Here is a 27918-nt window from a genome sequence, read left to right as displayed (position 1 = left end):
TTTAGTATTTTTAGGGTCTAGATTTTGGAGAGGACGCTGCCCAGATTCTCATTTTGCTGGCACAGTGTTATGCCAACAAAAAATTGCACCATTAATGAATCACTGGTATAAAATCTCTCAATGCCTGGTCTCTGGGGCCAAACAGAAGGTAATGAAACTAGATGTCTAAGGCTTTGCCCACAGGGGGAACTTTTTACCAGCTGTAACAGAATAGTTACACTGGTACAGGACACTTTTGTTCCAAATCCACAGTTTGAGACCACCAACGAAATGCCAAGCTGCTAAGGTACAAGAGTTCACATCTAATTAATGGCTCCAAGGATGAAGACCTACTCTCCGCCCTTCACTTTTGTTAACATCTAAATATATTCATCAGGTTACAGAGTGTGTGGTTTCCACTATAAAATACTCCATGCTCGGGCACCCAAGAAATTTCTCTCTTCATCTGTTATATCACATCCCCATGTCATTTGTTATTTCCTTTTTTAGTTTAAGATTATGCATTGATAATCAAACATCTATAAATGCAAGCTCACTGAGCATACAAATCTATTTTTAAATAGTCCATTTACATTACTTTTGAGCTAACAAATATTTTTCCTGTGTATTGGAGGGGGAGGAAGCATGCTTTAAAAGCATGCAGGGTAGACCTAATTTTGCTTCCACTGCAGTCAATGGAAGTGTTACCACCGACTTCAATGGAAGCTGAGTTAGGCCTACATGGAAGACTATTGACAATCTCCCACCCTTTGTCTATTTTCTTCTTTGAATGTATACAAACACATCAGGGGTGCAGCCATGCTTCCTTGCTCATGGAGGGCCTGGTTCTGATCTCACCAACATCAGTGTAAATCAAGAAAGACCCCAGTGGAGCTACGCTGGTGTGAGAACAGGGTATGTTAAAAGGAAATCAGGTCTGCAACCTCTGGGGAGACAACTGGATACATTTATTTCACACACAGGCTCTCAAACTAGCAAGAAGGTCCGCTCAGATAGACCCCTACAGCAACACACAGCCCCGTTCACTTCAGTGGTGCTCCATATAGGCAGCAGGGTCTCCACCTATATGGAACTATTTCTGGATCAGGGTGGGATTTTTCAGAAGCATCTAGAGGAATTAGGAGCCCAGTTCCCACTGATTTTCACTCACTAGACACTTCTGAAAATCCTACCTCTGGGTCTTGCAACAATGTAGGTGTCCCTAAGCAACAGAAGGGCATGTGAATTTGATAGGAAAGACTTTCGTTACATACACTGGCATTTGGGATCAGATATAATTCTACCCTGTTTCCTGCTATTTAAAGGGACAGAACTTTAAAATCATATTACTATTTTAAAAAACCTTATTATTGCTTATAATTAAAATAGAGAATTTTCTTTATTTTCCCCTTTTTCTTATTTGGAAAGCCGGGAGATAACATGCCAGGAGATGGATGCAAGATTCACAGGATTTACATGATCTTTGGCATATTAGCTTCCAATGAGATTTTCAGAGAATATGTTATTTGATGGTCCATTGTGGAATAGTAATCTGGATTATCTACTGACCTTCTAGCACACATAAAAATGGTCTTCAGATCTTAGTGAGGAAAGTTTTTATGTGACCATGGAATACCTCTCATAGGTTGACGTAAGCTGCCTTATGTCGACCTAACTCTATAGTGTAGACCAGGCCTCAGTCTTTAAATGACTTTCTATTTGAGCTGAGAACAGCAGTTCTCTATGATTTTAGAGACTATTAGTACAACCCCTATAAAAATAGCCACTGCGTAAAGTCCTGGCCAACAATCATCCTGCTCCAAGCAGCATCTGTGGCTTGTGGAGCCCAGAGAATCTTTTTGATGCACAATACAATCCCAGAGAACTGAGTTCCGCTAACCAAGAGTTCTGATAAAATCGGGATGCATTGGTTGTAAACATTCACTATACATGATGATGAAATCTGATAAATACAAAACTAGGTCATTTTTAAACCAGCCCCAGATAACCCAGATGTGAAAATTAGAACACCTGAAATCTAAGTAATGTAGCAAATTAACACAAGGGAAAAATCATCCTGCTCCAAGCAGCATCTGTGGCTTGTGGAGCCCAGAGAATCTTTTTGATGCACAATACAATCCCAGAGAACTGAGTTCCGCTAACCAAGAGTTCTGATAAAATCGGGATGCATTGGTTGTAAACATTCACTATACATGATGATGAAATCTGATAAATACAAAACTAGGTCATTTTTAAACCAGCCCCAGATAACCCAGATGTGAAAATTAGAACACCTGAAATCTAAGTAATGTAGCAAATTAACACAAGGGAAAAATCATCCTGCTCCAAGCAGCATCTGTGGCTTGTGGAGCCCAGAGAATCTTTTTGATGCACAATACAATCCCAGAGAACTGAGTTCCGCTAACCAAGAGTTCTGATAAAATCGGGATGCATTGGTTGTAAACATTCACTATACATGATGATGAAATCTGATAAATACAAAACTAGGTCATTTTTAAACCAGCCCCAGATAACCCAGATGTGAAAATTAGAACACCTGAAATCTAAGTAATGTAGCAAATTAACACAAGGGAAAAATCATCCTGCTCCAAGCAGCATCTGTGGCTTGTGGAGCCCAGAGAATCTTTTTGATGCACAATACAATCCCAGAGAACTGAGTTCCGCTAACCAAGAGTTCTGATAAAATCGGGATGCATTGGTTGTAAACATTCACATTTATATAACCCAGTGAACAGCATCGAAAACAGCTGTAAAAATACTAGCAGCAAATTTCATTAGACAAAGGAGTTGACCGCCTTTTAGTCTGAATTATGACAAAGCTCATCAAACATTTTTAACTTTCAATAATTAACAAAGGGTCAACCTATTCAATGGAAATTTGCTGCTATATTTTTACATCTGTCGAAAGCTTTCATTTTTAAATTTCTGATGAAAAACGTACTAAGAAGGACCTGGAATACATTTGTGTGAAAATTTTTTCTTTTTTTTTTTTTTTTTTTTAAGTAGTTTGCTGCTTACTAACACTCTGTGCGTCAGTCACACACTGTTCCGAACTCTGCAGCTGGTAGACGACGTGTACGACGTTATACCTGGATAGTAAGACAAAATGTGTAGGAATGACAAGTGGTTGTAAAGGTGTTTTCTTGTAACATCGGTCTCCCCTCTAGATCTGGATACCAAGAATGATCATGGGGGAAAATACATTTTAGAATCTAGGAGTCTTTCACAGAAACCCAGTCTATTATCAACAAACTTTAACCAGTAAGCCAGTAGTCAGCTGTGAATAAAATAGTGAGGCCTAACAAAGCTGTATACGGGCTGGTCCAAAGTCCAGTGAAGTAAATGGAAAGACTCCCTTCAAAGGATTTTGGATCAGGCATGAATATCTTTTTAGAGAGTGACATGATTTTGCCTAGGTGATATTATATTTACACAGGGGACCAAACTTGCAGCAATGTGTAGACAAACCAGCCATGGAAATCCCTTAATGGCTAGACTCCATCTCTTTGCCCATCATACAGTACCAAGTGCTTTTGCAATATCTACATTTTTAAATATTTGGCATTATTTTACGAGTGCCTTCATCTTAAAAATCACAACAAATTCTCAAAATATCAACAAAATAGAGCAGCAGCTTCATATGTACTACTTTTGTAAGCTCTTGGGAGCAATTGTTTTCATACGATTAACTGTTTTTTTCTGTTGAGTTTTATATAGCCAAATCCGATACCCAAAATAAAATGCAAGCCATGGTTTATAAAAATCTGATTCCAGTCCTGAAAATATTTCATATATGTTTATCGTATGATACCTGCGACTTTGGCATTCCGAAACCTACAGTCGCCAATTACTATCTGCAAACTGTTGACCGGAATCCAGCCTTCTTTTCTTCTGTTCAGATTTTTCACCAACCTTTGAATGATAAATGTATTAGTGGAAAACATGGGCAGCTTTAGAGCAGCAAAGGATCTATTATACACAATGTTCATTATTAATTTTGAAAAGTTCCAGACATTACAGACAATACATTCAAATCAGTGGCCTTGATTCAGCAAAGCAAGTCAACGAGACTTAAGCACGTGCTTAAAGTACTTTGCTGAATCAGGATTTGGGTGTCTAAAGTAAAGCACCCACCATCGGTATTTAGGTACCATTGAACTCAATGGGCCTAATCATTCACATAAGCATTTATAGGATAGAGGCAACAAGCATTAGGCACCTGTTTTTGAAAACCTGGATCTTAATATTTCCATGTCTGTCAAATCTTTTATTTAATAATGTGTCAAAATATGGCATCTTGATCAGTTGATCTGCGTTTTGATGGTCTCAATCATGTCTGGAAATTCACTACACAATAAAATCAAATCTATTCTGTGCTAACAATAGGTAACAGTTTTTCCATTCATTTCTCCTCATGATTCCCCTGTGAGATAGGTAAGAGAGCTTATGCAACTTGTCTAAGGCCACAGAGGGATGGAGCGTCACAGTCAGGATGAGGACTTGAGAACACCTTGCACCCATCCTTTGTTCAGACTCTTTCATTTAGCCTTGTATGTCATGATTGTTCCTGAGCAGCGCAGCGCAGCATACTTGGCATTTTTACCTTTTCCCCCCTCAACTCTCATACTATATATCCAGCTGTAACAGATCCATGGTCACAACAGGAGCTCATGGTTCAGTCTTGTGGTTAAGGCACTGGACTGAGACCCAACAGATCAGGGACCGACTCCAGGCTCTGCCACTGATTTCCTGTGTGATCTTGGCCAAGTGACTTAATCTTTCTGTGCCTTAATTCCCCATCCCTAAAACAGGCCAAGACCTTTTGCTCTCAACCTCCATCCCCACAGAAGATAAAGGAGAATCTCCACTAGCTGTCACACCGTTAGAACTCACTGTGAGCCACTAGAAATCACAATGATCACAAAGACACCCGTGGGTGTGAAACTCCATCTCTAGCGTACATTCACAGTAGCCAGACTCCATGACATGGTGTCGCTAAAACTACATGCGAAGTGGTGATTGCTTAAAAAAAACCCCAAACCCTGATTTGATGCTTTGTATATTGATGTTCCTAACATTCAATTTAACGTCCCTTACAACACAACAAATGCAGATTTGGCCAGGAATTCTCAAATGGGCAATTTGTGTCTGCACATCTAGAAGCTAGTCACTGCACCCCTCCAATTCAGATTTCTCATAATAGCACAATCTCCATCCCCATGAAAATATATGAAACAATGCATGAGGGTGCAGCTTGCTTTCATACTAGGACTCAAGGGAAGACTCTGAGGGCTGACTGACAAGAGCTAGGTAACAAATCAACCTGAAAAGGAAAAGCAGCCAGACCATAGGCCAAATTACGAGAGGGCACCATGCCCTCCGAGCTAATGAGTGTAACAGTTTGACATGCAGGACATCAGATACAGTAATTTCCTAGGCAGTATTCCCAGTTGAAAATAGAAAGCCAGCTGGTCAATCCTTACCTTTCAAGCCAACTCAAAGTTTCCCCGAGCCAATGGCTCATTGGGCCAACATGCTTAAGGCAGATCAGTTTCATAGCCAACAGTACACAAGGGAGTGATGTGATTGGTATCATGTCCAACCGTCTTTGCAAACCACTGCTTTAAATAAAGCCAAAAGATGACGCTGTCGCTGTTCATTAGTTAACATTTGCAAAGCAATTTGAAGAAAAATGCCCTGTAATTGCTAAGTGCTATCATTAATTGCCCCAGAGGAACAAGACCCATACCTGAGCGGCAGAGGACAGGGGGAGGACAAAGGTAAACCAAGGTTTCAAACAGAAACATCAGGTGTTTAAAAAGGTCTTTTTCGCAAAGTGTTTGATTTTAACAAGATTCATTCAAGCTGGGAAGCGAAGGGAAACCCAATCACAGTTTCCAGATCAATAAGAATGGAATACATGGTTTGTGAGGAGTCTAAGGGGCTGGCTGTCCTGCACTCAATGGGTGTGGCTGCAGTTCAGGTAGACATAGCCGAGCTCGCTCTAATCTAGCTAGCTCAGATATGAGAACAGTGAGTCCCCCTGCCTCACAGAACCCTGGGTAATTACTCAGGTGGCTTCACTAATCTAGATGTCTAGTCAGACTGCAATAGTTTCCCATGATTGCAGTTTAGACCTGTGCTAATTCTGTAGCTTTCCAGTGGTGTACACACACTAACAAAGATACACCAGATATACTCAGCGTTAAATTGAATTGAGCATAGTTACCTTGTAGGTTCCTGGAGATAAGGTAAAAGAAATCTAAAATACTTACCATTGCCCTTCCCTGTCCTCGTGCAGAAGTTCAATTACATCCCCGTTTTTAACCAGCAGGTCCTCCGAGCCTCTTTTTTTGCAGTCTGCTAGGGCTTTATATCTTCCTGGAGACTAACGTTAAAAAAAATAAAAATTACTTCACAAGAACTCTGTTCCACAACACGGTGTAATTAATTTTTTTAGCAGTCTTTATTCCTGGCTGCTGTGGGGAAAGTGGTACCCTTCTTGGCTTATGTATAATAAGAAGCAATCATGCAACAATGTTGGAGATAAGTATTCACATGCAACTTGCTTTCTTAACACTTCTATAAACACATTTTTATCTACAAAAGACAACTACTGTAATACGTGCAGCAACTGATAACAAGCTACTAAAATCAAATTAAGTGGTGCTGAGAACTACTTTTTTCCTTCTTCCTGAATCCAGTTAGTAGCTAGAAGAAAAATTATGCTTTTTTCTTCTGGTACTGTTGCGACTTCCGTGTCTTATTTTTTTTCTGTACATCAAGTGAACATTTATGGCGCTAGTGCTGCAAGTTGTAGAGAGCGCTCGAATGTCCTTTAGATATTGATGCAGTTAGAGGTCCTGATCTCAGGCGGTGCTCTGTTCCCCTTGACTAGCACTCACACAATAGGAAAAAAAATTGCTAAGGACAGATTGAATCCTCCCACCCAAATGCTGCTTGGAAAAAAAAGCTTCCACCTCTGGTTTTCTGTATTGCTTTGGACTATTTTTTTTTCATGTATGATATGTTTCCAGAGTCAAGAACTTAGCAAGTCTATGCTGAGCTGCAATGTTTTTCCCTTAAGATGACCTGACAGGTTTTTGAGGTTCTTCAGCTCAGCTTGGCTTATCAGGAAGTAACTTATCTGCATCCTCAGCTTTTCACTCTTATAGATAATCAAATGTTCTTCCTTCTTGGTGAAAAGTGCATGAATGACTACCAAATCAGATGTCTGGGTGCACTGTAAGCTAGTTCCCCTTCCTTGTTCTTGCGTCCAAATCCATGGCTGCTATGGTACATTTGGAAGCATTTACTCTCTCTCCCCAGTGACCATTAAGGTCAGCTCCAATTATGACTTTTCATTCTTTATCGCTTTCTGCGCAACAGTGTCCATTTTCCCCAGAAATCACTTTTCTTGTTGGCCACATCCCACTTAGGGTTCATATGCACATGTAACATTTAGGGGGGCATTTTCAAGAGCTAGCTTAACCAAAATTTATCCAATATACAGAGACGAGGTGGTTGAGGTCATATCTTTTATTAGAGCAACTTCTGTTGGTGAGAGAGACAAGCTTTCAAGAGCTCTTCAGGTCACCAACAGATAAAAGATATGACCTCATCCACCTTGTCTCTCTAATATCGTGGGCCCACCCCGGCTACAGCACTGCATATACCAATACACAAAAGGCATAAGCAAATACAGATTTTAACAAAAAGAGAAGTCTTATAGTGGATATCCTCAGATACACTATTTAGTGCCCTTGAAATAAAGCATTTTTATATGCATCACTAACCAACTGGCTCCCATCTTCTTCTTCTGTGTCTGAGCAATTAGAAAGGTAATTGTTGCTGGACCAGTCCTCAAGCCCTTCACAGATTTCCACAGATTGAGACATTCTAGACCAGCCTGCAAGAAAATACGTTACTTAGGGCCTTAGTTTAAATAACGGATATATTTTTCAGCTGTTGGTTTGGAATATAACACACTGAGGTGTAACATTATGCACTCAAAGATCTTGCAAACTTGTACATACTTTGGTTTGGCTTGTTCTGTGGTGATGAGCTGATACTATCCAACATTATAGGACTGGTGCGTTCAGAATCATTTTCTTCTGAGCTTATGGAGGCTCTATGCTGCTTTCTGAAATGTATAAAAGAAATATGTCATTGTTTTAATTTTCAAATATTGGTGATGTTTGTTCAGTTTGGGAAACCAAGGATCTAAGCAGGTACTTCAAGGTGCTTTTGAATACATCAATGATTATAGTGGCATATAATCTCGATGTCTGTATTGGTTCAGCGTGGGGGATGGGGAGGGGGAGACAAACACTGCTAAAGCAATTGCTTCTCCAAGTGCAAGCACCATATTAGCTGCAGATTTCTTCAGACCTACACCCTACCTGCTGAGATTATAGGAAATGCCCTTCTGCATGCAAAACTCAGAGTTGTTATTTCAACAGGAGTTCTGTGCACCAATCAATATGGACTTCCTGTCGACGTTTTAAACAGAGGGTGAGATTCTGTGCTGTGCCTCTAAGAAGCACAGCACAGAATTCACAGCTCAAGGGAGGGAGGTTGGCTTTAAGCCACTCTGGGTGCCTTTCTAACCTATGGCAGCTTGTTCAACACTTCCCAGAACCACCGCAGCACTGCATGCTGTAGCTTCATCCCCAACACTCCCCTCCTGCCACCAGCTGCATTCCTATGCCAGGGCTTGCAAGGAGGTCCCTTATGGCTGTTTTCCACTGTGCTGCACCAGTGGAATCCTCTCTGGCTGGATATGGGGCTTTTAGGGCCCTTCTTCACTTTTCCAGCCCTTTTGTATGGCATAAGGGGGCCAGAGTGGGGGAGAAGAGCTCATCCAGAGTGCCCAAAAGGCTCTGGATCTGCAGATGTATTTTAAATAGAGAACATTGATAATTTTTTTTTTGTCCAAATCTGTCGAGCTCATCTGACTTACCCATCACTCAGCTGAGGGGAAAGTTGGATCTGGTCTGTAAACAAAACGGATGGTTTCTTCTCAACTGTGAGTAGGTTGCAAATATTATGTTAGTTTAATGTCATTTGTTAAATCACTCAGAGCCATCACCCACTCAAAACAGACAAAGTGTTATTTCAAACATCAGACTTCTTTGCACAAATCAGTGCCCTATGTTTTTTTAAGGCAAAGTAGAACCTCATAAATTTGCACTTATAACTGCAGATTAGGTGGATTACCAACTGTAAGCATGCAAGTAAATCCATTAAAGTCAGGGATTACTCGTGTACCTAAAATGAGGCAGGTGCTGAAGTACCTTGCTGAATAAGGGCCTAAAAGAACAAATATGAAATTTAAAAATATCAAGATGCTGACATCAAAAAAGGATAATGCTGATTTATTTTCCACAAGAGTAATTTGCCTTTACTTATAATAATATTGCCCATTATGCTCGTATACGTACTATAATATTTTTCTTAAAAGTAATGAAGTATCAGTAACAGGAGTCGTCAGCTATTTGACCTTTTGCGAAAAGCGGAGAGAAGCTGCTATTTCTCTGCTGAGAATGACTGGGTTTGCAGATTAGCAATGTGAGCATCAGAAAGGTTCTACTGTAGTGAACACCATCAGGAAATGGTTCAAATGTACCTTTTATAAACTCCTGCTGCTTGAACAAAATTTTTCTCATTTCACTTAACCACACCATCTTCACATCTACTGTTGGGGCCTGAAAGAGGAGAACAATTTGAAATTTGCTTTTATGAATCCCCCATTATAAAAATGAGTTGCGCCTCAGTTATCTAAACTGTAATTATCCAAAAATCCTTATTATCCAGAACAAGGTTATAGCCTCTGATGACTATTAATTATATTGAAAATGTTCCTGAGTCTCCAAAATTATTTAAACTTCTCCATTACATTCAGATAGCAAAGGTTGTACTGTAAATGGAAATCACGTAGCACTCATCACAGAACAAGGGGTGCAGTCAAAAGTAACTCTTTCTCCAAAACACCCAAAGGCAAAACCTGCTTATGAATATCAGCTCCCACATTTCAGTGTGAAAAACGGACCTGGTTCAGAATTCTAAGGCAATACCATACACATTTCAAAATGCCAAGCTTCAATGTCTTTACAACTGGATTTTCAAGTAAATATAAAGCTAACCAAATGTTTCCTTTCAAAATTTTTGTTTAAATAATGGCCAGAAACCCCCTCAAAAGATCTAGGAAGAGATGTGGTCAGGCCAGGAGCGCTTGTTTTATAGATGAGCTGTAAGCTTCTGAAAATACCAATTTCTGGTGCAAACAACACCACAGCCTAACACATAGCATGGAAAGCAGATCTGTTACGCAACAGCAATGGTGCATTTCTCACACATTTATTAAATAATGTAGCGTTCCATGACCTCATTCATAAAAACCACTGAATAGATTAACTAATGTCCAACGCTGGGTTTGAACAGGAACGAAACGCTCTGTTTCCAGTTAGCAATCCAGTCTTCTCCTTAGAGTACTTTTATAATTATGGATTTGCTCCCTGTGATCAGACATAACGATGTCTCCACTACTCGACCTACACACCCATAGATATTACAGCTGGAAATATAGGTTGAAATCCTATGAAATCATTGAGAGTTTTGCCACTGACTTCAATGCAGCCAGGATCTCACCGAGCGTGTTAATAAAATTCTCTTAAAATACAGATAAAAAGTTTGGAAGAAAGATGTGTCACATCTTGCAGTGACATTTTGGTGCGATTGTGCGTTTTGGAAGGGCTATCGATTAAAGGTGGCTGGGAAACAGACTTGTAGAAGCAACTCATTTGCTGAAACATCCTTAGTTTCCAGGGCTGGCCTTACCATGAGGCAAACTGAGGCGGCCGCCTCAGGTGCCAGACTGCGGGGCGGGAGATGGTGGAGTGCTGTGCTGGAGGAAGGAGGGCACAAGAAACATAATGGGCAGTTAGGAGAAAAGGGGAGAGGGAATAACAGAAACCAGTAGGAGCTGCAGGGAGAGAGAGGAGGAGGAGCCTCTGATGTACCTCTCTAGCACTCCCAGGAGCCTGGACTGATTTAACACCAGCTTCTCAAGGAGCTTCCTGTTTCCTACTGCTTCCCTGAACCCACTTGAGGAGAACAGGCAGTCAGCTGAAGTAGTAGGAGCCGGTTAGGCTCTTAAGATGCTGATATCTTCCCTCACTCAGGCCCTGCTAGCCTGCTAATTTGTCCCCTTTAACTGAGTGTTGAGAGCCACTACAGCTGGCACAGAACAGCAGTCATGAGTGAAACAAGAAAACGCCCCTCTGGGGCAGCATTCAGAAAAAGAAAGAAAGCAAAGGAAGCTTTTCTATCTAAGCAGGAAGGAGCTCTCCTGAGATACAGAGACATAAATGTTCACAGTGAGCCTTTCGGCCCCATTGAGGATGTGAGTGGTGAGGAGATGCCTGATCTTCCATTTAGTCAGAGTTCAGGTGACCTGGCAGCATCCATATCTCCATCTCAAATGAATGTAATCATGCACATTCCTGAAGGAAAGTGTAGATCAGAGAAGAGTGTAGTGGAGACGGAAGAAACAGCTGCTGCTGAGTTTAGTTCCTTAGGTCCAGATGATCTGGGACTGTGGACCCACTTGAGTAGTAGCCCGAGGAACTTCCTTGTACCGCATGGGCCATTGCAAGTGAAAAACTTCATGTTCCCCAAAGACAATGAAAATAGAAGTTTCCATCCAACACATTACTGGTGACAAAGTGGAGAGGCCATCACTTATGTACTCAAAAACCCAGAATGCTGCATACTGTTTTTGTTGCAAACTCATCATTGCAGGGACATTTTCACCAGGTTCCGTTGTTAATACAAAATGCACCAGTCATTTGTTCCATATGGCTGACGTCAGGTGTGCAGTCCAGAATAACAGAGTAATATTTTGCTGACTTTCAGATCTGCCACAATCTTTTGACTTTTGTTGCCAGTAACTGTATGATCTCATTTCGTTTTTCCAAGGTAGTGGTATGTGTACATTTCTTGGGTGGTGACCCTTCTTAGATGCTCCTGGAGTACAGCATCAAACTCAGCCATCAACTCCACAGTTTTAAGGAAGTTTCCATTGTTTGGCACATACAGCTGATCTGAAGTGCCACGCAGTGCTAGGTTTTGGGTAGCAAGCATTCTCACAATGGCAATGAGCCTTTTCAGAACATTTTGCCAGTAAAGAGACTCTGATGCAATCTTCTCTTGATGCTGATCATCTCTGGTGGCCTTTAACCTTAGTCTCATCTCAAGCTCTTTCCACCTATGGAATGCTCTCTGGTGATTTGCTGCCTTCTCATGGCATACCAGATTTCTAGCCAGATTTTTCCAGTATCCTAGGCAGTTTATGTTCTTAATCTTGAGCATGGCCCAGTGCAGATGCCACTAAACAAAGGCAGCATAAGAACCTATTCTATTAATCTACTGGATCATTATCAGGCTAATAGAGCAGCGAGGGAGCTGAACAGAAATGGGTCCATGTGCCAGCCAGAGTTCCCAGTTTACAAAAGAGACAGACAATTCTCAGCTGGATGTCCACCAGTTTAAACAGCACTATGAGGACAAAAAAACAAACATGGCATTTTAAAAATCACACACCTGAACAACATACACCTCTTCTCGTCCGCTGTACCAGATCTCAAATTTTCGATGATCCCCTTTCACGTTTTCAGTGATTCCAACTGCATTCATCTGTTTTAAAAGAATCACATGCACTTTTATTCTAATCTGAAAACCAAATGTCTTTTAGACCTTTACCATGAATTCACACATTGTGTTCATCTTAAACAATCCCCTAGTTCCCACCCTAAATTAACAAAGTTCACCAAAAAATGTTTATTTTCAGTAGTGATTGAAAATGGTTATCTACAGTTGTTCATGCTGTTTTGCTAGACTGTTTGTAACATCTATAGAAGGTTTCTTGGAGCTAGCAGTGCCTTCTGGGGACTTTCCATAACATTCATGGATCAGTGGGAGTGATTTAGAAGCGGGACCATAGGCCTGAGTCTCAGGCCTTCTCCACAGTTTGTGTATCAACTTCCTACAGAGGAGAAGATTTAAAATAACCGCAACCCGTTCCTAATTTCAGACACAGCATCCAAGTTTCAGCACAGTTCTGCTTTTCACCCAGGTCTACCATTAAAGATCAACATTTCTGAGAGACAGGGTTGTACAACTTAATCTGCCTTGGGCAGCAGGCTCCCAGAGCTCCGGCTGGGAGAGCTCAGCAACTCTGAAAATCAGGCCAAAAGCTGGGCAACCAAAACCACTTTTGGTAATTTGGCTGGAGGTGACCAAGGCACAAAGAGATCCTGTGGCTTGTATAAAGACAAACAGAGCCAGTGACTCAACTAGGATTAAAACCCTAGAAGGTCCAGCCACCAAGGAAGCCGTTGTCCTACTTCTTAAACATACCACCAGATTACTGCCTCGCCAGCAAAAGATACTAAGCAGTATTTTAATACTGGGCTTATTCCTCTAAAGTAAGTGCATTAACATGTTTCTTGATCACTTTTACAGCACAAAGTGCAAGGTATTGACAGCTAATAATTAGATGGTCAAAAGGGGGAAACATTATTGCAATGTAGTGTTTCAAACCAGCTCTAGTAATGATGTATTTTGTTGCATACATCACACACACAGAGCTTTCTGTCTGAATGAAAGAGACAATATACAAATTAGGCCACTTGGCTAAACCTTCTGTTCCTATGTGTTTTTTAAATGTTGGCACCATTATCTGTAACTATGAAAGTTGTCCTCAAGAAAATAAGAAGCAAGTTGCTAATTAGCTTTCTTAGTTTCCGCAGGCGATTTCCAAACCCTTTTGGGTATAAATACCCAGAGTTCACTGTGAACTTCTGAGAACGCATTTACCCAGGATAATGCTGCCAAAAGCCAAATCTAGCTCCATTTTTTTTTATAATAAAATACTACAAGGGCTGAGAATTTTTGTTCCAAATGATTCAATTTCTATTATTTGTGCAAATTTTGGCATAGGGATTTGCAAGGTTGTTTTTTTTCTTTTCTTTTTTTTTTTTAAACGAATGATCTCAGCGTTACCAATACATCATTAAGATGCCACAAGTGATGGTCTAGAAGATTATATACTACTGGAATCAGGAACAAAGTAGCCAGGAGTAAGTTACTGTAATAGTCTTAAACCAACTCTTCTCAGAAAAGTACTGTATCTGCAGGCATTTAAAATTATTATCCCAAGTCTTACAGATATACAGCTCTCAAATGAAGTTACTCTGATAGATTTCTCAGTTCCACAGCTTCCACTAAATAGATTCCTAAACTATACATCTCTGAAAAACATTCTTCCTGAGCAAAAAAATGATTCGATACTGTCACTAATCAAACAAATCCAGGGCTTCAGAAACACAGTTCTGTCCCTCATGCCACCAATATGGAAAAGAAAATAATTCTTTTATCACAAATCACTCGGCTCTGCAGCTCAACAGCTGGAAAGTGAAGCAGATCCAGACAAATGTTAAGACTGGCTGAACCCTGGATTTTCTCCTTTGAACAAGGATTCCCCATGCAGCCACTCTGGGATCTATAAAAGCACTTAGGAACTTTTCCTACAAGGAAAGAGAAGCTCTCGAGAAACAAAAAGATGATGTTTGGAAAAACAAACAAATATTGAAATAAATGGCCCGGTATTTATTGGTCTCCCATTGCAATTGCTAATGTGCCTATGAGCTGAACAGACTTGAGAGAGCATAACATACGTAAAGAGATTCTGAACAGAGTGAGGACCTAACTCTCCAAGCCCATCCAAGTCAATGGGAGTTCCATACCTGAAGGGTTATCCTCTAAATCAAGGGTTGGCAACCTCTGGCACACGGCTCGCCAGGGTAAGCACCCTGGCAGGCTGGGCCAGTTTGTTTACCTGCTGCATCTGTAGGTCCAGCCGATCGTGGCTCCCACTGGCCGCGGTTCACCGTTCCAGGCAAATGGGGGTGGCGGGAAGCAGCAGCCAGCACATCCCTCGGCCCGTGCTGCTTCCCGCCACCCCCAGTGGCCCAGAGTGGTGAACCGCAGCCATTGGGAGCCACGATCGGCCAAACCAGTAGACGCGGCTGGTAAACAAACTGGCCCAGCTCGCCAGGGTGTTTACCCTGGCGAGCCGTGTGCCAAAGGTAGCTGACCCCTGCTCTAAATACAGATTTGTTCAGCTCTAAAACACACACACACACACACACACACAATTATTATTAGTCACTAGAGGCTGGGCACTGTGCTGGCCAGAGGAGAACATGGCCCCTACCTAGAGAAGCTTATCACATGGAATGCACTGGGAGGCCCATGGAAAGAGTCCATCTTAACGGAGTGGGCGTTTTCAGTATAATAGGAAAGCGATAGCATTTTCACTGATAATGGTTAGCACTTGGGGGCATCATGGAAGCTGGAGCACAATGGGCCCTAAGACAGACAGGAAACAGGAGAATGATAGATTGGGGTTTCTCTGACCTCTGCTGACAGCAGGGTCTGTAGGTGCCTTGGGATAGCTGTTTACACCACTTGAGTTCTGTTCTCTGCTATTTTTTATTGAAACTTACCTTTTTAGTAGCAACTAATCCTTGCCAAAGGAGGAAGGGTAGCGAGAGAGGAAGAGGAGTTGTCTATTTACCTTCCCAACTACACAATTGAGAAGTCAGGTGATTAGCAGCCATTGCTCAGACATTTCCAGGAATCAGAGGGTGCAAGAGCAGGGTGATCTGGTCTGTCCTAAGAACAGATTCCAGAAAAGGCATGGCCTTGCTGTCTTCTTGCCTCAGCAGGGACTGGTATTACCAGGAGGCCTCAAAGCCTTGGCAGTGATTGAGAAGCTTGGGATGATACCTCATTATCCCCATTGGCTTTCAGACAGAGCTTTAATTCAGCAGGATTACATGGCTGGACTACAATTTCATTGATGCTTAAGAGAAGGAGCGGACTCATGTTTCCCAAAAGCACATCCCTGTCCCTCATGCATGGCTTGCCCAGGGCATAATTTCACTGACAAGTGTCATCTGATCTTTGAAATGAAAGATTTCCCTGTGATTCTAATTTGGGGTGTTGCCCATTCTGTGCTTGGAGAACAAGGGACTTTGTGGCTTTTTAAAATCAGAAAAGATTCTTTCATTAGGCTGGCAGTAATGGTATGTACATCATGACTATTAATAGCTGAGAACTATTGTCTATTAGATAAATAATACTTTCCCAATTCTGAAAACTGCCTGTTTATTACATAAATGCAATTTCCCGTCGTTACTAAGTTTTCCTTACTTTCAAAAAATGCTTAAAACTGTATGAAGAGGTTTTATCATATCCATCTCCATGCTCCTCTCTCTTCTTACAAAACACCAGGGCTTTCTCATACAGGAACAGGTGTCTCTGCATTGGTTTGAACCTGGCAAGATCCTTCATTTTTGTAGGGCCTTTCCGGTGTCCTGCCCAAACACTGAACGATCCTTGCATCAATACTTTTCCAAGTTCACTCAAGTCCCCCTGGTAATAACACAGCAAATAAATAATCACCAGTCAAAAATTTAAAACATGCCTTGTAACAGGGTGGTCTGTTCCCTTTAAAGGCAGGTCCCAAGGCGTGGTTGCTCTGAGAATAGGTCTCCCTGGAAGGATCAGCAGACCAAGCTGGAATGGGGGCCAATTGCCAGAAGTGACGCACAGACCAAGGAAGGAGGGCTGTAGTTACCCTGTTCCAAGGGGAAGAGTTTACTCTGGGGGAAGAACTGGGAAGCCGTGGAAACTTCTCAGGAGTGATGCACAGCCCAGGAAAGAGGGCTGTGAATACCCTGTTCAAAGTTAACCAAGGGGTGGGGAGTAATTTGAACCCAGTTTGAACCTAGGAAATACCCCAGGGGAAGGACTTTCTGGAGAAGCCAGGGTCTGGAGTGGGACCAGCAGAGCCTCCCTGCTTAGGGGGAACAAGAAACCATGACCTGAAGCCTCAGGAAGAACAAGGGTTTGAGCCCGAAAGGGTCCAAAGGAATGGGGTTTCAGGAGGATTTAATAAATTAGACCCCCAAGAGGGTTCTCTGCGCCTTGAAGTCTTTAAATCATGATCTGAGGACTTCAGTGGCTCAGAGACAGGTTTGATACAGGAGTGGGTGGGTGAGATTCTGTGGCCTACATTGTGCAGGAGGTAAGACTAGATGATCATAATGGTCCCTTCTGACCTTAAAGTCTATGATTCTATGAAATTTTCTGAAAAAGCCCTGACAGTGGGTGAGTTATTCGGTGAACCAGGAGGGAAATGGAGATTGTGTTACAAAGTGGCTTTGCTCTGGGAGTGCACCTGCAACATGCCCTTTGCATGTATACAAAAAAAGAAAGTGTTTACCCAACTAATGCAATTAGAGAAAAGATCGACACCCGGAAGAGTTTTCCCATCCTATTAATTTTGTAACTGTCTTGTCTACTATACTTTTTATCATCATATTTATTCACGTTAGAGTCTATTCATTCCCTGTCTGTTTGGACTCTACACTTTCCCATTGAGATGCCCAGAACTTTGGAGTAAAAGGTTTTTTATTACCCAGATGTACTTACATCATATCCTGTTATTGAAATTTGATGCATAGAGTCATTGACTGATTTTAGTAAATCCAACATTGCAACCAGAGCTTCTTGCAACTCTTTAACTCCATCACAGCTTGTGCTGTATTTTAGCAACTCCTATAATTAGAAATCAAAGGCTGTGTATTTTCACATGAAATTGCAATAGTTCAGACGCCAGTGTATCTTATTTTGTATCTTGGGGGAAAACGGAACATTTAAAATACATTCACTGTTGTATGGAAAATGTGTTACATAAGCTCCACATTCACACACAGCTTTTTTTCTCGGCTTCATTAAAGACAGTGAGTGTTGGTTCAGGGAGGTCATATTCAACTAACCTCCCAGAGTTCTTTGAAGATATTGCTGCTGTGATAAATGAAGGACATGGAACCGAGACAGTAGGTTTCACACATCAGAGAATAATATTCTAGGAAAAGAGAGTCACAGAACAGCGGCTAAAATAAGATACCTCACAGTAGACTATCCTAACAGTGGGAGACCCCGGATGACTATAGATGAAACCCTTTAACAATGGACAGAGGCAGTAAGTGAGTAACCAAGGTGTCAGTGTTTAGAAATTGTATTATCCATAATATATACACATACAAAGTTACATTATATAGCCGATCTCTTTCTCTGTTATAACTTTGCATGTACATCCCCCCACCCTGAGAGGAAAGATGGTCCAGTAGTTAGGGTGCTAGCTTGGCCCTTGGAAGACTTGGGTTCATTTGCCTGCTCTTCCATAGACTTCCTGTGTGACCATGGACAAGTCACTTAGTGTCTCTGTGCCTCAGTTCCCCATCTGTAAAATAGGGACCACGGCCTTTCCCTGTGTTGCAAGAACAAATACGCTAAAGTCTGTGAGGCGCTCAGCTAGGATGGTGATGGCTACTACAGAAATACCTAAGAAGAAGTAGACACGCCAATGTGGTAAATTGCATTTATCATGTTCCTTTGACCATCGTGTCTACTCATAGTTCCATTTCCTGCAGGATTCTTTCATTCCATATCACTAAGCAGATTCAAGCAACCTCCTAAAGAGAACTTGTGACAAATATTTGTTTCCTCCTCCAATATGGAATTTCCCCTCCCTATAGAATTTCTCAGTTTTGAAGCCAAAGCTAAGCCCTATTCAGATATGAGCCTATCACAGGTTTAAAGGTAAAGGTTAAGGGGCTGGGGAGAGGGAGATATTGGGCTGGTGGCTTTGTTCACGCTGTGTAAAGCATTCCTGACAGTAAAATAAATACAGGTATTTGGGGTTTTTCTTCCTGATTTCTGGTTTAGAAAGTCAGGTCTTGTCTACCTTGGAAAGCTGGAGAACTAAGATACCAAGGAAGCAAAACCTGATTCATTAAAAGGAGGAGTCAATTTTAACATTATTTAGTAAAGAACACTCAGGCAAAAAGCTCGTTTTGTTAAATATTCTGCATTTATGTCTGTTCAACTAAGGGCTGAAAAAGATCCCAGTCTACACTTCTAGGTCATCCAACAAAAATAAGGAAGATAAGACTCGATATTCTGGATATGTCTAAGGTTAAAAAACCTAAGCAACTCCTTCCCCTTTATTCAAATGGTCAGGCCTTCTTCAGATATCACAACGATGCTCTGCATGAGGGCTTAATGACCGCTGCAATTTTAGAAATGATCCAGTAAGTCACCAACCACGTAAGTGAAGAGAATAGCATACAAGTCTGCAATTCTGTTCCTGAATAAGTTGCTAAGAGGTGCATTAATAACAAGATATTCTCAAACTTTGGTAGTATAGTGCTTTGAATGTTGCCCTCAGTATGCGTCAGACATCAAAGAGAATTTAAAACTCTCCAACAGCCACCAGCAATGTCCCAGATTTAAGGCCTAAGCATTCTGGGTGATGGCTAGTGAATATCCATTAGTCTAGACCGCCCCTCAGTTTTTTATGCTTTAAAAGAAGACATATGAATACCTTCAAAAGCAACTGGTATTTTGTCAAACGTTGTACTGGTTTGAGCAAATAGGAATCCAGCCCAAGTCTGTGTTCTAATTTTCTTTGGCATTCCTGTACCAAAGAAATAGTATAAAGTAAACATGCAGACAAATGTATAACAAGATCCAACAGATGAAAGTTGAAACCAGTCAAATTTTGACGAGAAATAAAGCACAATTTTTTAATAGTGAGAGTATCAACCATTGGGACAAGTTACCAAGGATTGCGCAGGTTTTTCCATCGTTGACAAGTTTTCAATCAAAACTGGATTTTTTAAAGATATGCCCTAGTTCAATCAGGAATTATTGTAGTGAAGTTCTCTGGCCTGTGTTACACAGGTGGTCAGACCATATGACCACAATGGTTCTATCCAGCCTTGAAATCTATGAATAGGATGCACAATAATTTTCTATTCTACACGCCATATGTTCAAGTAACTGTGGTTGATATTAATGGGGGATATCCCATATGTATAAAATGGGGAATAAGGTTGCAATGCTAAGGACATGAATGCTGCATTATGCAAAAATAATTCATGTATGCTTTGCCCATGAATAATTAGCATACCCGGAAGAAGGTGCTTTCTGAACACTGCCTCCATAGAGATTCCGACCGGGGTTTGTTCTGACAATATTTTTCATACATCTGAAAATCTTCTCGCTGCAAGAAGAATAAATAAATCAATTTTAAAGTACATGCACTCTAGAACTTCTTACTTTATGACAACTGTAAGGTAGAATAAGGTGAGCACCAAATGCCCTTCTTAGCTTCTATTTCACTTGCAGATTAGAAGAATACATATTTAAAATAAAACAGCCAGCTAGATGGGAAATGAGTCACTCCCTAAAATTAGGAGATCTACACAGTAGATAGGCCTGTTGCCATGCCTGCTGCTTTTCCCCCTATGTTGCTGGACATGTGAGCACAATACATTTTTTGCTCAGTTGCTCTGCTTGCTCCCCTGGACCTGAAGAAGAGCTCTGTATAGCTCAAAAGTTTGTACCTTCCACCAACACACGTTGGCCAAGTAAAAGATATTACCTCATCTACCTTGTCTCTCTCCCATAAATACAGTGTCCAGCGGTTGCTATTTCATATAGGAAGCATCAAGTTGAGGAATGCTAAGTATCAGGGGGAAAATGCAGCTTACAAAGTCTGTTCTAAATACGACAATTGATTCACTAACCCTTTCCAGGAAACAAAGCCCCACTCGCTCTGGGGCTCCAACACAGCTTTCCAGATTGTGTAGGAAAATTCTGAAAGAGGTTAAGGGAGAGACACAATGTGACTGTGAATGCAACAGCACCTGAGCAGTCAGTTTGTAGGGGAACTAATAAAGAAAGGGAATATACAGCTAGTTACCTACTTGTTATGGAAGTCATATATCTCTGGCATATTCCCAAAGAGAACATCCTCTCTGTTTCTCAGGGCAGGTGGCATGAGAATAACCATTGCTGGATTATCCATTTCAGCCCTGTAGCCCTGTAGGACACAGCAGGTATTCATGATTAGGACTGTATAAGCCTGGTTTATTGCCATATTAAAGACTAGATGGAAAGATATAAGACTATAGGTTCAATAAAATGTAGGTTGTTACAAAATCCTACTTTCCTTTTATTTCCTTTTTTAGTCTCCACATCTTCTCGATTTCTCCTATTTTTTTCTTTGAATTCCCCTCACCCTCAGAGGTTGAATAATAGTGACATTTGTCTGATGGGGAGAGCTTCACATGGCATGGTTGTTTCATCAGACAGCACGGGGAAGAAACGACAGAGCAACATGAGCTGTTCCTGCACCTAGGGGTTGAATGTGATGCTTGTGCTCAGCATTATTCCCTGTATGTAACAGGGCAAGGAGACCAGGACCAAATCTGGGAACAGAATTCAGAGCCCTCACATGGAAGAAAATTGCTCTACAGTTAGGGATTCAGATTGCCCTCTCATTTACATATACACATGTATGGCTTTGGTCTGTGTTTACATATTATGTAACAGTTGATTTTTGAAACTTTTAGATATACAATGGGATAAGGAAAGTACACACACACACACCCACACACACACACACCCACTAAAACACTGTTTACTTCGGAGACATGCTGCATTTTGATAAGACAAACTGCCGTTAGCATCTCTCTACAGTACAACTCAGGGAGAGGTCCTAGAGGAATATTTCTCTTGGTTACCCATCTGCTGTTATGACTGCAAGACACATCGCTGACAACTTGTTAACTGGAAAACAATTAAAGATACTCTCACAAGGTCTGATGTGGTGGGAAATTTGTAACAAAGCAAAAGACTGCTAGATATCAAACATCATCATCAACGGGCTTTTTTGCTGTTCAACAATACACTCTTGGAACACCAGATCCCTTTCTCCTTGATTCCTGCTGCCTAAGGGTTTTTTCCCCTCTGCTACAGCATCTGCCCCTTGAAATCAACTGCATTTTCCAAAAGGGAATCTGTGCTAGGTAACCTGACAGTGGCATAAGGGATATTATTGTACTATAAATTGTTATATTTTATTAGTAAATTAAAGTATAGCACTCTACGTTAAGGTCACATTAGAACACCACTGCAAAAAATATTTATCCAGTTGTGTAATCCCTGGAGAGAGACAACAACTTCAAGGAGAACTAACACAAAAGAAATGGCTCAGGAAAAATGAACTGGGCAGAGCTTTGGACCGCCCCTGTTTTTGTCTCTTTGCTTGATATATAATTTTTTTGTGACAAGGATGATAAGCAGCCAGCCTCAGGGACAGCTTCTAACTGCGGGTGCGGACACATGTGGCTTCCGCAGAACTCAATGCATGCTACACACCACTGATGACAACATGTGACTCATATAATGGATCTAGTCAAACAGTTAGGAATAATGAATTCAGTAATATATAACTTCACCTACATCAGCTTTGAAATGTGTGTCTTTTGCATAATTGCTTATTAGCAATGCTGGCATATCTTACATTAAATATGAATGTACTACTGACTTTAAGATGCAGCAGGAACATAAATCTTGAATCAGTTTAATGGAAATCAATCATTTCAGTTTTAATCACCAATACCGGGCCTTGCTATATAAAATGCCATGTCTCGAGAAGAAATGGATGTTTTCAGAGAAGTGTGGGGGTGGGAGAAGAGAGAAGATTTCAATCTATCAAGCCAGTATATTATATTATATACACATACATACACATTCATGTATTTGTGCATACGATCAAATTGCAGCTTATTCTGTATATTTCCTCTCCAACCAATGATAAAACTAGTTACCAAGACATATGTTTGTGAACAGAAGGTCTCACCAAATTATAGAGTAAAAGCTTGTATTGACACATACTGTGCACATGTTGTCTGAATCAAAATGATGAGAGAAAAATTCAAGATCATCCAGGATATGACAGCAAAGTAGAAATTGACCAAATCACATTTTTGTTTAATTGGCCAGATGCCTTTCAGAAAACACATCAGAGAGCAGTCACGAGGAATTTTTAAGTAACTCACCATCAAAACGGTGAACAGCTCCTCTACGTACACTCTCTCTGTTTCTATTAGCTCGTTTATGACATGGCTGAAATAAAAACAAACATAATCAGAAACGCTCCATCTATGTTTGCAGGGTTGAGCCATTGTATTTCAATTTCACGGTAAATATGCCTGAAATTAGCCACGCTTTAACAATTAGGGGCAGTATGAGTACAGATGCAGTAGGACAGGTAATGAGTAACAGCTTAAATCCATCTCACATCAAAGGGCCATATACACCTTAAATGCAGAATTAAGGGTTTTGTTTAGGCCCTTTGCTGTTTATGTGCATTTTATTTATACTTGGTGAATTCCGAGTGACCATTTAACCACCTGCATGCCTGTATTTTATTGTAAACACCAACTTGGTTGTGTAACAAACCATTAATTTTAATGGGTCCACTTTCTATCAATACAAGTATAACATCCAAACAGATTACTACATAAGAACTCCACTTTCTCCTCACTACACATCAAATAATTGGCTGTTCTTAACAAATTTCACTAAAGGATCATTTTCTTAACTGTGTTTTGAGGGGAATTACTATGCTAAAATTCAGACAAGGTTCATTTAAGCTTAAAAAAATAGCACCACGTTTTAGCCTTGAAAAAGGATTTTGAACTTCTTAGGCTCTCTCCCCATGTTTCCCTAAATGCTGCATATTCCCAGTTCTTCTGAGCACCAACAAAATCTTGGCCAAAAAGGATCTCTCTCAAAGTGAGGCAAACGTAGTGCATTCTCAAAAGACTGCATTCAGAACATGGTAAATAGCAAGGTTTACAGAAGACAACACAGAGGGCTTGTCTACGCTACCGCTTAAGTTGATGTAATTTATGTTGCTCAGAAGTGTGAAGAAGCCACCTCCTTGAGTGATGCAAGTTGCATAGACCTAGGCATCGTCCATGCCAACACTAAGTCAACAGTAGACACTCTCCCACTGACATAACTTCCGCCTCTCACTGAGGTGGAGTAATTATGCTGATGGGAGAGCGCTCTCCCATTGGCATAGCACGTCTTCACCAGACACACTAAAGTGGCATGTGGTAGCAAAGACCAGCTCTGAGGATCACCCTTGGAAGGTGCTACAGTGACTGTAAATCTATGTATGTCTTCTCTAGACTCATTCAACAGGATGGATGTTGTCAGCCTCAAAAATGCTTTGGACATGCAGTGAAAGGACAGCACTTTTCCATGTCAACAGCTCCTTCAAATTCTTTAAAAGCACTAAGGCTGTGCTCACATCCAAAGAGTAGCTCGGTATATTTTAGAAACTAAACCCTTGCCTATTCCCTGGGACTCTTCCAGTTGTGCAACTAGCCTCAGGAGTCTGTCAGCGTGATGCACGCTTAAGTAGTATATATAAACTGACTTGCCCTAATCATTTTCACATGGGCAATAAAAAAAATTAGAAACCAAATCTATGAACAGGACACACAGAAGCCTAAACAAACCAGCACATGACCAAAATAAATGATGAAAACTGGGGGATACACTGTACACTTGAGGGGTGGAAAGATAAAGAAAGAATAAAAACCATGTTCCAGCCATGGCCCAGCTTCCATCCCGAACATGCACTAGATGATACAGGGAGAGAGAAATTTAACAATGTCCTCAGCATTCCTGGACCGTCTCAGCTCAGCTGCTTGAATGGACAGACATGTCATATTAGTGGAGGTTCATTGTTCCTACAGCAGCAAACTCGAGACGCTTGTCTGTCTCATTCTAGGTCATACCCCTACAACAAAGCCAAAACTGGAGTTTTAGCTTTGACGGTGGATCTAACAGAAAGATCAAATTGTTAAGAATACCGTGCTTCTATTTCAGGACATTTGTTCAAGTGTTTTGCTCAGATGTGAAAACCTGCACTTGTGTTATTCACAGACCTTCCCTTTGCTATCCCTTGCCATGAAATAATCTTTTACAAAGAGCTCCGTAAGTCCCCTCTTAATCACTGTTTTCACATATTTATCTAAGCTACATTGGCACTGGAACTTTATTGATGGGTTTTGATTTTCACACAACAGGCAAGAGAATTGTTGCACTCAAAATTCCTTTTTCATTGATAGAGAGTGCATTCTGAAGATAAGACTCAACTAATAATTATTATTGTCTTCTTCCTTTTGTGATGCTTTCAATAAAGGTTCTGATTTTGCATTAAGCAGATCTTCTGAACACAAGATATTCTACATGAGGTTCTACTTGGATTATATATGAAACAAAAAACATACCCTTTTAGTATATCTAAGTTGTCTTCACTTTCAGAAATAAAAGACTGCAAGGAATTCCTTTTTTCTTGATAGTCATGCATTACTTCAATCTAGAATGGAAACGGTACATATTAGAGAGAACTCAAGAGATGGATATCCTTGAGCCAATAACTGAAATAAACACAAGAACCATCTGGGGAAGATGTCCTGGATAAGATATGCTGAACTGTGCAGGGCTGCCCAGAGAATTTTGGGGGCCCCTTCCATAAAAAAAAGTTGCAATACTATAGAACACTATATTCTCTTGGGGGCCCCTGTGGGGTCCAGAGCCTGGGGCAAATTGCCCCACTTGCCCTCGGGCAGCCCTGGAACCGCGGAACTTCCCTGCAATGTATGAGAGCTAAAATTTTAAATGACATACTGCATAAGGAGCTGTCCAACTTTCTCCAGAAATTCCTTGGCTAGGTTACTGTCTAAAAATATCCGTCACAAGCTTTTCGGGAATGGGGTTGTCTTTTTTGTTCTGTGTCTGTACAGTGGTGAGCATCCTGGCCCATGACTGGGCCTCCTAGGTTCTATGGTAATACGAATAATAATGCTCAATTTCATAGTCTACAAATAAATACGTAAGGGCATTATGAGAGAATTTCAGAGTCACTGTGGTGGCCTGATTGTGCTTAACTTTAAAGGGACTTGGACACTTGCTTAAGTACTTTACTGAATTGGGGCCTTAGTGGTGACTAATCTCATGAAATAGGAAATTCAAGTAATTTAGATAAATACAGGTAAATAATCAGGATATTGTAATACAATTGTACAACATACATTAGGTACCATATATGTGCAAAGGCCACAGGTAACTATAAGTTGTAATGTATATGAAAAGTCAGATAAATTTCTAGCTACATAAATAGACTACATATTCAAGTAATAATTACATAGTAGCTAGAATTACAAGTGCCAAATGCAATAAGAATTGAAACAGTATGTTGTATACTGGTAATAAATACCTAACATTTATTTCAATGTTATTTCTGCTATTAAGCAAAACAAGAAACTCCATTAGTTTATTTTGCTCTCTCTCTTTTATATTAGCTTTCTGATAAGGACACACGCAACAGGCTTAAAACCTACAAATGTTAAATAATTTAAAAACCCAAATCCTTGACAGCTGTGCTTTATGCATCCTTCTTGGATAAAACTGATTGCAGAATTAAAAAGAAAGATCCAAATTACGTTAGTTTTTCCAACTTTCCACTGTTGATATTGGGGAGGGCGAGGGGTTAGAATTTTGTTTCTACTCTTCAAAGCATTGAAGATTCCTCAAGGAAGGATTATTTCCTTAATTGAATACCAAGCCTAAAACAGGAAATCGATAAAGAAAAGTGATTTTGGCCCCAATCCAGGAAAACTCTTCAGCATGTATTTAACTTTTAAGAATGAATAGTCCCACTGAAGTCAATCAGGGTGTGAGTAAAAAGGATGCAAGACATGTCACCCAAAAAACCCAGAATCTAAGTTCTATCAATCCCTGGAAAAATATGATTTCAGATCTTTTCATATAAAACCCATTCAAGGTTCACTAACAGTTTTTACCTTACGAGAGTTGTGAGATTTTCTTGACATTTTCTTCCCAGGGAGAGAGATGTCAAATGAAAACTTTAAACTGGAATTAAAATCCATGCCTTAGATAGAAAAATTCACAATTACACAATGTATAACTGTTACCAAGGAAGCACTGCAGGAAGCGAGAAAAAAAAATTAGATCACCTGCATAAATGTAAATGGTCCAGAGAGTGTATAATCAGTTAATTAAACTAAAGGCAAACTGAATACACTCCTAATTGAAAAAAAAATATTTAAGACATAATCAATTTTGTTTTGAAAAGTAGAATAAATGCAAAAGATTATTAGGACATAAAATAAAAGCTCATTGGGTACAAGAAACATCTTTCCAAGTAGGGGATATTGTAACTCAAATGAACAAAATCAGTGAAGCCTCTGTAAATTATAAGGAGCTATTCCTCTCCAATAACCTGTCTGAAGAAATACCACCTACTGTGATTATATTACAAAAGCCCTATTTACAACAATAGGGCCTGAGGCTCATCTGCTGTAAGTTGGCTCCATTGTCTCCAATGCAGCTATGTTGATTCACACCAGCTGTAGCACTGACACACAATGTTCGGTTATAACCAGAATCAGACAACTTTGTCTGAAGAGATAAGTTTGAAGATGAATAACATGAAGGATGCCAGACAGTTGTCTTGCTGAGTCTTACAAAATCTTTAAAAAGAGATTCCTGGCTCCATCAATTGACACAACTGGTACTTAAATCAAACAGGACCTGTTCCTTTGATATGAGCAGAGTCAATTGACAGCTCCAGACTCTATTATGCTGGCCATCCTCAAATGTGGGGAAAATCTTTCATGATATGATGCCTATTGATCTATAATGTTCTTAAACTACAAGGATAAATGGCTGGTTAAGGTATTGCTATTTTTCTTGATTATTAAAAAAACCCACACACCAAGTCTTTCCATTTACTTCCATAGGCTTCGTTACAGAGATGTTAGACATGCTTTTTACAACGAAGACAGCCTGTAGCTAATGTAGGGAGACTTACTCATCTCTATTAGGACT

At 40.5% G+C, this 27918-nt stretch overlaps 1 protein-coding gene across 1 annotated transcript in view; it reads right to left on the bottom strand.

The window, feature by feature from the left end:
* Positions 1-27918, bottom strand: part of MCF2 (MCF.2 cell line derived transforming sequence) — a 99313-nt gene that overhangs the window by 2906 nt on the left and 68489 nt on the right. The window contains exons 14-29 of the mRNA XM_032773203.2: positions 26871-26959; positions 25296-25384; positions 23046-23112; positions 20907-21022; positions 20727-20796; positions 20108-20200; positions 19520-19612; positions 17563-17688; positions 16279-16500; positions 12604-12696; positions 9629-9707; positions 8963-9026; positions 8037-8143; positions 7797-7909; positions 6276-6388; positions 3812-3912 (exon numbers count right to left, since the gene is read on the bottom strand). Coding sequence (XP_032629094.2) covers positions 3812-3912; positions 6276-6388; positions 7797-7909; positions 8037-8143; positions 8963-9026; positions 9629-9707; positions 12604-12696; positions 16279-16500; positions 17563-17688; positions 19520-19612; positions 20108-20200; positions 20727-20796; positions 20907-21022; positions 23046-23112; positions 25296-25384; positions 26871-26959 — 1635 coding nt within the window. The remainder of the gene's footprint in view (positions 1-3811; positions 3913-6275; positions 6389-7796; positions 7910-8036; positions 8144-8962; positions 9027-9628; positions 9708-12603; positions 12697-16278; positions 16501-17562; positions 17689-19519; positions 19613-20107; positions 20201-20726; positions 20797-20906; positions 21023-23045; positions 23113-25295; positions 25385-26870; positions 26960-27918) is intronic.

The sequence above is a fragment of the Chelonoidis abingdonii genome, chromosome 8 (genome assembly GCF_003597395.2).
Source record: "Chelonoidis abingdonii isolate Lonesome George chromosome 8, CheloAbing_2.0, whole genome shotgun sequence".
Taxonomy (NCBI): Eukaryota; Metazoa; Chordata; order Testudines; family Testudinidae; genus Chelonoidis; species Chelonoidis abingdonii.
The sequence above is the reverse complement of the archived record's forward strand: the minus strand, read 5'-3'. Positions and strand labels throughout refer to the sequence as shown.